We start from the raw sequence: 12,950 nt of genomic DNA on the forward strand, positions 1-12,950 counted from the left end.
TGATATGCTTAAGTTCAGCGCGTAGTCCTACCTGATTTGAGGTCAACAAAATAAAATGTTTGTTTCAAAAAGAAAACTTTTTGGTTCAAAGAGTTTTTCTAGCAACGAAAAAGACTTTTCTTTTTTTTTTAAACCAATCTTCTGAACCAAGTGGTAAAACCTATTGCGTTCAAAAAATGGTAAAAAAAAGAAGAAAAAAAACGTCAATTTCGTTTTTGTTTGCTTAAAACCTTTCACCAATCCATTTCAAACCGAATTTTTGTGTTTAAAAAAGAAAACACTAAAATTCTAGTTCAACACCATTCCAATGAAAAATTTTTCGAAAAAAAAAATTCATTAGAAGAAGATTGTAATGACACTCAAACAGGCATGCCTTTGGTTTGGACCCAAAGGCGCAATGTGCGTTCAAAGATTCGATGATTCACGGAATTCTGCAATTCACATTACGTATCGCATTTCGCTGCGTTCTTCATCGATGCGAGAGCCAAGAGATCCGTTGCTGAAAGTTTTAAAATATTAAATTTTTATTTCAATATTCAGACTTCAATAACAAAAATTCTCAAGGTTTATATATTAAGAAAGAAAAAGAAAGTAGTTAAAAAAAGAAAAGAAAAAGTTTTTCTATCATTTTTTACTTGGCCGTAAGAAGGAAAATTCGAAAACGAAAACCCCACTTTTCAACGACCAAGCAAAAAATTAAAATAGAAAAATAAGAATTCTTTTTCTTGTCTTTCAAAAACTCTTTCTTTTTTTTCTTTCTTTTTTTTCAAAACAATTTCACAGAAAGGATAGAATAAATGGTGTTTCTACACATAAAGAAAAATTCTCTTCAGTAAGAAACCCCAATCTTTCTCTAATGATCCTTCCGCAGGTTCACCTACGGAAACCTTGTTACGACTTTTACTTCCTCTAAATGACCAAGTTTGTCCAACTTCTTGGCATAGAATCCGCCGTTGCCAGCAGAAACACGCCAATCCAAAGGGCTCACTAAGCCATTCAATCGGTAGTAGCGACGGGCGGTGTGTCAAAGGGCAGGGACGTATTCAACGCAAGCTGATGACTTGCGCTTACTAGGAATTCCTCGTTGAAGAGCAATAATTACAATGCTCTATCCCCAGCACGACGGAGTTTAACAAGATTACCCAGACCTTCCGGCCAAGGATAAAAAATCAAAAGATTTTTTTCAACTCGTTGGCTCCGTCAGTGTAGCGCGCGTGCGGCCAGAACATCTAAGGGCATCACAGACCTGTTATGCCTCAAACTTCCATTGGCTTTATGCCAATAGTCCCTCTAAGAAGCTAATGATCAGTCAAAATGACTAACCCAGCTAGTTAGCAGGTTAAGGTCTCGTTCGTTATCGCAATTAAGCAGACAAATCACTCCACCAACTAAGAACGGCCATGCACCACCACCCATAGAATCAAGAAAGAGCTCTCAATCTGTCAATCCTTACTATGTCTGGACCTGGTGAGTTTCCCCGTGTTGAGTCAAATTAAGCCGCAGGCTCCACTCCATTGTGGTGCCCTTCCGTCAATTCCTTTAAGTTCAGCCTTGCGACCATATCCCCCCGGAAACGAACTTTGATTTCTCGTAAGGTGCCGAGCAAGTCATAAAAAATAACATTGCCCGATCCCTAGTCGGCATAGTTTATGGTTAAGACTACGACGGTATCTGATCGTCTTCGATCCCTAACTTTCGTTCTTGATTAATGAAACATCCTTGGCAATGCTTTCGCAGTAGTTCGTCTTCAATAAATCCAAGAATTTCACCTCTGACAATTGAATACGAATGCCCCCGACTATCCCTATTAATCATTACGGCGGTCCTAGAAACCAACAAATAGAACCACACGTCCTATTCTATTATTCCATGCTAATGTATTCGAGCAAAACTTGCCTGCTTTGAACACTCTAATTTTTCAAAGTAAAGTCCTGGTTCCCTACCACGCTCAATGAAGAACATGGCAGTTCTCCAGGAGGTTAATGATCCCGGCCACACCAGTAACACGCCTTGCGGCGGACCAGTCGGCCAGGCTCAAAGTTCAACTACGAGCTTTTAACTGCAACAACTTTAATATACGCTATTGGAGCTGGAATTACCGCGGCTGCTGGCACCAGACTTGCCTCCAATTGTTCCTCGTTAAGGTATTTAAATTGTACTCATTCCAATTACAAGACCCGAAAGGGCCCTGCATTGTTATTTATTGTCACTACCTCCCCGTGTCGGGATTGGGTAATTTGCGCGCCTGCTGCCTTCCTTGGATGTGGTAGCCGTTTCTCAGGCTCCCTCTCCGGATCGAACCCTATTCCCCGTTACCGTTAAAACCATGGTAGGCCTCTATCCTACCATCGAAGTTGATAGGGCAGAAATTTGAATGAACCATCGCCGGCACAAGGCCATGCGATTCGAAAGTTATTATGACTCACCAATAAGAGCCCGAAGGCATGGTTTTTATCTAATAAATACATCCCTTCCAAAAAGTCGGGATTTTAGCATGTATTAGCTCTAGAATTACCACGGTTATCCAAGTAGTTGAGGTACTATCAAATAAACGATAACTGATTTAATGAGCCATTCGCAGTTTCACAGTACAAATTGCTTATACTTAGACATGCATGGCTTAATCTTGAGACAAGCATATGACTACTTGAGGTCAAACGTGAAAAAGAAAAAAAGAAAAGACGGAAAAACAAAAATTTTCTCCACAGACCATTTTCTTTCCACATCTTCCACATCTCTCCCAAAAAACCCAAAAAAAAAAAAGAAAAAATTACAAGTTATTCAAGTTACTAGTTACTCAAAAATTTGAAACTGAGGATTGAATTTCAAATTTCCCCGTGTATATCCACTTTCTTTCGAAATGGTTGTCTGGAAACTAGCACTTTTCCTAGTTGCTTTTTACCACAACACCGGAAAATAATTTCCTCAGACTTGTTCATGAAAACAAATGTTGTTCATGAAAACAAATGATTATGATTCAAATTGTGATTCAAAAAAAAATTTTAAACAAATTTTTTACTACCGAAATCAAACCACGTATATATACAAATAAATATATATAAATCAAACCACGTATATATACAAATAAATATATATAAGTTAAATGTTAGTCGGTACCGCTAAATGACTTTTTCAGACTCATCGAGTCTCCACCAACTTCCTCTTTCCATCTTTCAATCAATGGATTTGTGAAGGGCGGATTCTCCAGCAGGGAAAAAATCATTCCGATTTGAAAATCGTTTGAATTTTTTCAATCCTGCTAAGGATAGCAGGATGCGGAGTCAAGCACCGTCCGTAGACAACTGCAACTCGCTTCCAACTTATCCTCAAGGTATCAAGGTACCCAAAGTTTTGGTTGGAAAGAATTTGAAATGAGAAAAATTCCAATCGAAAAATCAAATGAAAATTCGTAAATCAAAAAGCTCCCTTTTTTTTCCTCCTAATAATATTCATCAAGAAAAAAGTAGAATCAAAAAAAAGAAATAAAGAAACAAACGAATCTACAAATTCCAATTCTTCAATCCTTCTCTCTTCTCTCTCTCTTTCCCTCCTTGCCAAGTCATCGCGTTTCCATACAATGAGGCCATTAATGACAAAGAACAGAAAAAAGAGAGAAAAAAAAAAAAAAAAAGAAATGCAAAATCCTTTTTCTTTCTCAATTTTTTTCTTTCAAATCTTTTCTTTTCTTGAAAATATTAAAAGAAAAAAAAAAAGGAATTCCAATTTACTATGAAAAGGAATTTTCTTTTTCCCTTTTCCAACCTGAAAAGGAATGAACAACTGTACCAAGTCTTCCAAGGTTGTTCCTGGCACCTCTTTTCTCTCGTGTCCTTTTATTTTTTCTTGTGAATTCTTTTCTCTCGTGGAGTTGTTTTCCCAAAATTTCTACTACCGTCCATTTGCGTGAGTTGTTTCCCAAAATCTCTACTACTCCTCCCGTCGACCTCAACTACCACTGTGTGGACTTGTTTTTTCACGCCAACCACTACTACCACTGTGTGGACTTTGTTTTTTTCACGATCACTTTCCACCCTCTGGAACATGGGTTTTTTTGACAGTTTGTTGAGTTTTCTTTTTAAAACAATCTTGTTTTGAAAAAATAGTTTTGTCTTGCAAAAATTTCAAACTTTTTCATCCCGGGTCTCCTCATGCTTTTCCTTTTGGTTTTCCTCTCTATTCCCTTCATCTCCATACCTTTCCCCAATCATTTTTTTGTTTCAAATCTTTTGTTTCTTTAAAAAAGAAAATACTCTTTCTCCTTGAAACGTCTCGTTTCCCTTTTTTCAAAAAAAAAAGGTCAAGAAAAACAAAAAGAAAAAAACGACACCTCTCGTTTACCGCTTCCTCGCACTTGGTTTGTTTTATCGTTTTGTTGTTGTTTGGTTTTTCCTATTTTTATCGCTTTGCTTTCCTTTTCTTTTCTTGCTTTTGTCCATTTGTCTCCCTTTGTTTACCGGCCGTCTTGGGTGGTTTTCCGATTTTACCCACCTTTTTGCCATCGTTTGCACTTGTTTTATTTTCTAATTTTTTCAATTTTTCTCATTTTTCTTGTTGTTTCTTTCTCTTTGTTTTCTTTTCTCTTTTCCCTTCCTCCCCCCCTTTCGTTTGTTGTCCCCTACCCAAACATCCCCTCAAATCCACCCATTTCGCCCCTCTCCCGCTTCTTTTCACTTCCACCTTCTTTTCTTTGCCTTTCTCTTTTATTTTGTACTTTTATCCCCTTTTGTTCATCTCTATCTCATTTCTTCAAATACCTCACTCCTTTTTCTATCATCTTTGCTAGTCACTAGCTACTACCTTGACCTAAACATTAAGCTGTCGTTTCTCGATTTCCACCCATTTCAATACACATATCAAATCTTTTCTTTTAATTAATTATATTTATTTTTTTGTTCTATAAGATAAGAAGGTGGTTAGGAAGAGAACCAACATATACAATATAAGTTTGCTTACGAAATTACGTTCTTTCTTCCTAATACTTCAGTCTGTTTTTGCATTCTGTTCCATTAAAAGTGTTTTAATTTCTGTGACGAATAAAGTCCTCAGCAAAATTGTGATCTTCGCGATAATTCATTTGGAGTTTAAATTGTAGAGAAATCAAATTAAAAACTTTGATGAATTGTTATAGCACCGTGTTCAAAAAAATTGTCACTCCTGGTAGAAATTCACAAATGCGTGGACTAATAACATGATTTGAGGAATACACCTTGTTTGATCAGGAAATCACTTCTGGTTCCAGAAAAAGAGCCAACTGAATACAAATTTTGACCCATATGTATGTAGTGCTTATAATTGTCTTTCTTTAAGACTTAATTTTTTTTCGTTTCCACAGCTGCTAATTTAGAAATCTCATCGCTGACCTGTAAGACTCCTTCCATCTTCCGCTCGCTTTATATCAATTTTCTCGGTTTTCGTTATGGTAACCTTGCATTTTATTTAGAAAGGTATATAAAGTATAAATTTAAGTATTCAATTTGGAATAGGTATAGCTACTAATTTAATGAGATTCTAAGATATATTAATTACAAAAATAATAAAAATTTAAAATTCTCTTTAAACTTTTGAATAGCTGATTAAACAATAATAATTTTTTTATGATCATTGTATGTGCTATTTGAAATAAAATAAAATAAAAACGTAACATTTTCGTCGTAAATGTTTTCGGATCGTTTGCTATTGTAAATTTTTAAACAAAAAAGTATTTTTTTCTATGATATAAACTATAGTTTGTTTCCATCTGTTGGTTTCAAACGGGATAAATTTTCAAAATTAGGATTAAGAAATTTCCTTTCACCCTTGACACCCCATCCCAAGTCCAATAATATTTTTTATTCAGGTAAAATTTTAGTCTGTTAGCAAATAAGAAGCCTTGAACAACATTGGCTTACTGTCCAACCTCATTTATGATTATTTGTTTGAACGACTTGGAATAGAACAAATTTAGCATAGTCAAAGTCCGTTCCGAGTGCATTTTCTTCATTTTCTGAAGTATTCACTGTCTTAGTTAATAAGAGGGAAATAACTTACATGTGACTTTACGTCAGCTTTCTCTTACCCACTACCTCCGTCTTGCTCTTACTCCGTAATTATAGGTCCCTTTATGCACGTTAATTTATATTAGCAACCTCAATTCTCAGGTAAACTCCAGTGATTTTTTAACTTGGTAAATACTTTATTTATATTTGTTGTTCTTAATAATAGTTATTTTAAGATAAAATTTTTTAAAGACCCTCTCATATTGTTTGTGCTTGTCTGAGTTTTCTTAAACAGATAATAAAAAAATTTGGAAATAAATCCTCTTTTTACATATTTCCGAGATAAACATATCTAATCTAAAAAGAATTAACACCAACAAAGGGGTTTGGCTTCACCGTACACAAATTCAATCAAAATATTCCGCTCTTTCTTATGCTCCTTCAATAGCCTGGTTTTTTTACTTTGAAAATTATTATATGGATTTTGTGAGCACTGGGAGCACTGTAAACTCCTGTAATAGAAAAGAAAAAGTACGAGGACGTCTAGTAGTACCTCCGAAACATTGCTCAAAACCGGCACATAACTTACAGCATACCGGGTCCAAAAGGACATTGAGTTCTTTTAATAGAATTCAGATTGAACTTGAAACAATGATTATGGGGGATTTTAATGGAAAGTTCTCGAAAATTTTGCTTTTTATTGAACAACAGTTGTAAAGACTTAATAACGATTTTAATGCCGGATTCCCTATTAAATTTTTTTTATAAAATAGTTCACGATAGAAAGACTCCCATCTTTCAATATCGTGTCAAAGTTACGTTTTCAAAGACAATTTAAGAACCCGTCGTATCGCATATGATGTGACAGATGGATAACAAAAGTAGCATCAAGCTTTTTTTACAGAAACAACATTATTTAAAAGGGTTACTTTATTAGTATCAATTTATAGACTACAAAGACACTACTGTTTTTGAATACATTACCGTACTTGATCTTTTGTGTTTCCTTACCAAAACTGTTTATTAAAAGTTTTAAAAAGCGTTTGATAAACTTACTAAAATTTTTAGAATTATAAACTTTACCCTCCTTAAGCTTCATTTTTATCGAATAATTAATGTATGAACTGAAACGTAAAATATACAATCGCAGTATTTAATATCGATTCATATCCTTAAAAGATATCTGAGTAATGATTTAATTGTAATTAGTTAAATATTAAAAATCATTTACATCAACGTAAAGGTCATCATAAAATTATACACAAGATCGCATCAAGGCCATCTACTCACCATATCTCTCAACTTATCAACCGGAGTTGCAAAGAGTCCAGCAATTGTCTCAAAGGGAGGCTTGCTTGGAGCTGATGGATGACTATGAGTTGGAATAAACTTCTTCGTTCTCTCAAAAACTTTTGCTAAATGATTCGATTCCTCAGCGTTCAGTTTACTTTCTAATAGTGGATAGTCGTGTGATTCTTCTTCTTGAATATGTTTCCGAAGATTAGCCATAAGAGCATCAATTGTCGGGATAAATTCTTCCTTATTCGGTTTCATTGACTGAAACTTGTACAGGTATTCCTTTATTACTTGATGTTCATTTCTATCTTTATTAGCCATTTCTTCTCCAGGTTGGCCAAGGTATTTAGCGAATTTTGGATAAACGACTATCTCCTCTCCTATCGAATGACGGGCTAACTCCCAGACAAATTTATTTCTCCAACGAATTGCAGTGTCAGCATCTTTGGAAGCCTTGATATTATTGTATTGTTTCTCTAATTCTCGATGATCATTGAAAATAATATCAGATATCTTAGACATGGTAAAATCCTACAAGCTACACTCAGTTTTGTAAAAACTGAACGAAATTTATTCGCTAGTTCAATGAAAACTAAAATAAAAGCCTACTATTAGAGTATATATTCTTAAAGGGTTGGTTAAATCAAATTAATCATAGGTTCGTCCAACTGGTCGTCATCATTTGCATAACTATTTGATAGCATATTGCGTAGCGAATCTGTAATTAGAAATTTCTTTATTGTTTGAATACATGAAAACCATGTATAATTGATCAACAACATGAATTACGCCAAACAATGCCTTTATCAATAAGTTTGGATTCAGGTAGTTAATTTTAATGACACGCTTGGCATAACGTAACAACAAGTAAAAAGTAAGTGAAGCAAGCTTTACCTTCTAGATATTTGCTTCTCTTGACGTGAAACTTGTATCACATAGTGATGATGTAATATGATATGCTTCTCTTACTTTGTCTTCAATGAAAACTTGTTGGATATGGTTTGTCACGACGGTTATACGATAGTTCTATTTTATTAAGTAACTCATATTATTTAAAGGAAAAATTCAATCTGTGCAATTTTCAATTGTAAAAGCTAGAATTAAGATTATTATTAGTCTCATTATTTCTAGAATAGTATAGATATCTCTGAGGGTTTAATTCATCAGATTAAAAGATTTGACTAAAAAATAGTTAAGTGCGCTCTACATAAATTATTTAGTGAATCAAATCCCTGGAAACTAATTACTATTCATTTACAAAGCACAAAAGTATCCGATTTTAAATACAGTTCCTTGTAATTGACTGTTATTCCACTGTTTAGAAAGAAAGAGTCCATCTGCGGCAAATATGGAACTTTTAAATATATTTAATAAATTCTCTTTTGTTTATTTTTATTGATAAGTCGTTCAATGGTTACGCATAGTGCGGTTTCACTTGCAAAACGAATAGTATAGAAAAGATTGGTAACAAAAAATTGATTTACTCAAATTTAATGAAATTAAACCAACTTGAAGTAAAAATAAAAATAATTGCGCTGAAAAGATTCTAAGAAAACATACGCAGTGCTTCAGTACATCACTCATAATTATTTTCCTTTCACTTAGAGATCGATACAATAGCTTAACTGCTTGAATAATGATTTTTGCAAAAATGTAAGATGATCATCTAAAATTCTTAAGAAAAAGACATTTTTTCCATTCGTGAATTACGAGGACGTCCTATAAAAAAATAAAGAAAATACTTACTCAACAACACACGATACTTGCATATTTCATGGAAGCATAATCATAAAAGAAGTACGTGTGGCTATAATGGGTACGGAGTAACCTTCAAAATTGGATGGAGGTACGAGATCTCAGTTTACCACTGTAGTAAAAAAAAGCATAAAATAGATAATTTTTTTTTATTCCAATTTTGATGCTTTTATCAATTTCATACATCGTTGTTATTCCTTGCTTACAGTGGTCACCATCTGAACAGTATACATATATTTCGATGAGATTTATCCTACTTATTCCCACTTAATATTGAAGCCTGCTCACACAAAGAAAAGACAAAAAAGAATATGAGAAGTGTGGTTTTGTTGAGCTGGTTTCAAGATCAGTAGAACTGAAGAAACTCAATAAAATAAAATCTGGTAACTTAAGTTAAAACTACGAAATTTTAGATGTACATTGCAAACTGTTTATTCAAATTCTTCATCTTTAAGTGTTTTATATGTTTTCTTTCATTGATATGCGATCCTATTTTCTGCTAATATTTTTCTCTTACAAAAGACACATAAATAAGAGTCCTTCTCTTCCGTATGTTTTCGAAAGCAATGGAAGCCCTCCTTAAAGACAAGTTCTAACGATACCGTACTAATCAGTAAGATGATATTCTGATTAGTAAGATGACGTCAGTGACAATAAGGTCCTAAATAGTACTAATACTAATTAGCTGGCTGATTTTTAACAAACATAAACGAAATTTAAGAACCGGTGTATACACTTTCTTTCTTTTATATTTCTTAAAAATGACAAGCAACAATCTTCCTCTTGAAAACAAAGTCGCCATCGTTACAGGAGGCTCCAGAGGTATCGGAGCAGGAATCGCTGAGACATTAGCAAGCCGTGGTGCCAAGGTTGCCATTACTTATACCTCTGAGAGTAGCAAAGAATCAACCCAAAAATTAGTGAATAAGATCAAAGGATTTGGTACTTCAGCAGACGCCATCAGTATTCAAGCTGACTTGCGTGATCTTGCAAGTGCTGAACATATCGTTGATACTACTGTCAAAGCTTTTGGTCCCACCATCCATATTCTTGTTAATAATGCGGGATGCGCTAAATCAGGGGCACTTGGAACATTGAAATTGGATGATTACAACCATATCTTTGATGTGAACGTTCGGGCTGTCTTGTTCATGTCAGAAGCCGTTGTTGGTCATCTTCCCAAGAAAGAAAAAGACGGGAGTGGAGGTAGAATTATCAATATCGGAAGCATTGCTGGAAGAATTGGTGTTGCAAGAAACTCTATCTACTCTGCAAGTAAGGCAGCTATTGAAGGCTTTACAAGATGCTGGGCATCAGAGTTAGGCCCTCAGGGACACACTGTGAATCAAGTTAACCCTGGAGCAGTGGACACTGATATGCTCAAAGGTTTTGATGGGCGTGAGGCACTTATAAAAATGACACCTTTTGAAAATCGTGTTGGCTTGCCTTCTGATATCGCTGAAGTAGTCAGTTTTCTTGCTGAAGATAGAAGCCGCTGGATCACTGGACAAACAATTTCGGCTTCTGGTGGATTACAAATGTATTAATTCCTGTGGATCCATTTTAAGAACACCGCGTAGTCATTCCTTATTGGTAATTCATCTAACTTATTAATGCTACAATTAATTCTGTATTAGAGCAAGAGCCTGATTAATATTAAATTTTATTACATGTTTGCGAACCCAGTTTAATTATCTCTGTATATTTGTTGTAGTGATCAGACACGGCGTAGCGTTTGCTAAGCTTCTATGTATGCTTCTCAGCGTATCCGAAGTTTCTGGACTGATTCAAAAGGGCTACGCATATCTGGCTTAATATCACAAGGTAATTCCAAGAAACGAGAGTGCGGGATCTATTTACTTATTTTGACTTTTTTTGGTTTGCATCCTACAGCACTTTACAAAAGTCTAGTTGAGATTAATAATGAACAAATACGTTATAAATATGTGATAATCAAAGATGTGTCATAACCCTGAAACAACAATACTTTCGGTAATTTAATAGCTTATTAGCAAAGGTAAAAAAAGCCAAAAAAAAAAATACCAAATTGCATCTAGAATAGAAACAAATGACCCTAGTTGATCTTGGAAGATATGTATTTCCTGGTTGAAAGCTCAAATCTTCCAATATGAAATTTTGATTTATCTAGCTAAGTACAATCTACATAGATTGTTTAATGAATCATATTTCTGGAAGCTAATGCTATTCATCAAAATAGTACAAAAGTTGATATTTCTACGTGCACTTTATAAAAACGTACGCTCATTTTTCACTAATTTTTTTATTCTCATAACGAAAGGGAGTCCTTATGTTGTCATAAGTGTAATACGATATTACTGATAATTCGATATGATAATACAATTTTAATATTAAGTAATTCATTGAAATTGGAAAAAAATCCGATTTGTGCAATTTTTAATTATAAAATTCAAGAATTGAGATTATTAATAGTCTTACTAATTATAGAGTACTATATAGCCAATAATTCTCAGTCTAAATCTTCATAATGGAAGATTTGACTGATCTAGCTAACTACGCACTATATAGGTTATTTAGTGAATTAGATCCCTGGAAACTTATTACCACTGATTTCAATAATACAAAAGTACCCAAACTTAATAGTTTCTTGTAAACTGAACTGTTTTTCCATTGAATTTTATCTATTAACGAGAGATTCCATTTATGACATATGTGACAAAGTCAATGTTTTACCAAGGTAGTAATAATATCGTAAACGGGTTATGATGCCTGCATTTTTTTTCCTTAAATATGCTCAGAAATGTGTGTCTCCTCCTTATTGACAAAAAGTGTCATTTGCTTTGCGAAGTTTTCTTTTAAAATATACGGTGGGACCAGAACTGATAACATTAATCAAAAAAACTCGCTGTGATTATAAACTTGGGCACGCTGTTTATTTTTAGCTTTATAGTTTCATAGTTTAAATCCTATATTCCATTTAGGAGTACTCAATCTTTGGTACCATTGCCTAAACGTTCGAAACTTTCAAAAGAATTTGAAAGACTCTGTTTTTTACTTTCGATACGGCCGTTAACCGCTAAGTACAGATATGAGTTTTTTGTCGCTCTATTGTCATTAATAACTTCATACAGTAGAAAAAAAAAATTAGAATTGTTGCTTGAATAAGGGTTGAATCCACTCGCAACTCTGTCGGTTCGTCTTTATTGCAACAGTCAAGCAGAAACCAATAAAGTAATATCAATTATATTCCAATCTTTTCACGACAATGACACTATGCAATTAGTGGTTGTCTGTTCATAAAATATCTATTATGTTTTCGTTTACATAGGTGGTTTCGAAATGTATGCTTTACTTAATTGTCTACTACTGCTAAAAGAGATTTTCTCTAATCGATTAATATTAATTAAGTTATGCGAAGGATTTCCCCCAGCGTTTAGCAAACGTATACTTATCATGTAAAGTTGAACACAGCTCTTTTTTCTTATAAAGAAGATCACTTTGAGGTACAAAGCCAAACAATATTAGAAGATTAGTGTTAGGAAAAGACAAATAAATATTTTGTTATTTTTTGTCTCCTGTTAGCATTCATATTTTAAATGCAACATTTTTGTTAACTACATATGTATATCACCTGCCTTTCAAAGTAAAATAAGAGAGAGAACCAAAATAAAAGGGGTTAATCAATCGATTGCTATTAGCTGAAAGGTACCTTAGATAGTCTTTCTTCTAGAAATCTACTTCTGTTTACCTTCTTGACATGCTATATCATAAGTAATATATGTTTCGAAAAACAGGCTTTTCTTTAATATTTAAAAGAAAAAATTCTGTTAATAAATATTGTCTTATTCCATTAGGTGTGTACATTACTAAATACGGAAGCGAACCAGCTTGAGTTCTTACGTAATATTGACTCTCGAACAAAAGAACGGAAACGCCAATATCATC

The 12,950-nt window shown here is 33.9% G+C and overlaps 2 protein-coding genes and 1 non-coding gene across 3 annotated transcripts; 1 reads left to right on the forward strand and 2 right to left on the reverse strand.

The window, feature by feature from the left end:
* Positions 1-854: 854 nt before the first annotated feature.
* SOCG_16236 lies at positions 855-2,663 on the reverse strand. Its single transcript, XR_001202992.1, has one exon. It is a non-coding gene; the product is annotated as an 18S ribosomal RNA (ribosomal RNA).
* A 4,554-nt stretch (positions 2,664-7,217) lies between these two features.
* SOCG_03652 (cation binding protein) lies at positions 7,218-7,888 on the reverse strand. The gene has a single exon (XM_013163564.1). The coding sequence runs from the start codon at positions 7,791-7,793 to the stop codon at positions 7,248-7,250; it is 546 nt and encodes a 181-aa protein (XP_013019018.1). The 5' UTR covers positions 7,794-7,888; the 3' UTR covers positions 7,218-7,247.
* A 1,850-nt stretch (positions 7,889-9,738) lies between these two features.
* On the forward strand, positions 9,739-10,762 carry SOCG_03653 (versicolorin reductase). The gene has a single exon (XM_013163565.1). It carries the CDS (start codon positions 9,788-9,790, stop codon positions 10,571-10,573), a length of 786 nt encoding a protein of 261 aa, XP_013019019.1. The 5' UTR covers positions 9,739-9,787; the 3' UTR covers positions 10,574-10,762.
* The last annotated feature ends 2,188 nt before the right edge of the window (positions 10,763-12,950 follow it).

This window comes from Schizosaccharomyces octosporus, assembly GCF_000150505.1.
Source record: "Schizosaccharomyces octosporus yFS286 unplaced genomic scaffold supercont6.2, whole genome shotgun sequence".
In the NCBI taxonomy this organism is placed as follows: domain Eukaryota; kingdom Fungi; phylum Ascomycota; class Schizosaccharomycetes; order Schizosaccharomycetales; family Schizosaccharomycetaceae; genus Schizosaccharomyces; species Schizosaccharomyces octosporus.

What these genes read in the sequence shown, in the direction of transcription:
- SOCG_03652 (XM_013163564.1), bottom strand. Translation starts at nt 7,793, where the DNA reads ATGTCTAAGATATCTGATATTATTTTCAATGATCATCGAGAATTAGAG.
- SOCG_03653 (XM_013163565.1), top strand. Translation starts at nt 9,788, where the DNA reads ATGACAAGCAACAATCTTCCTCTTGAAAACAAAGTCGCCATCGTTACA.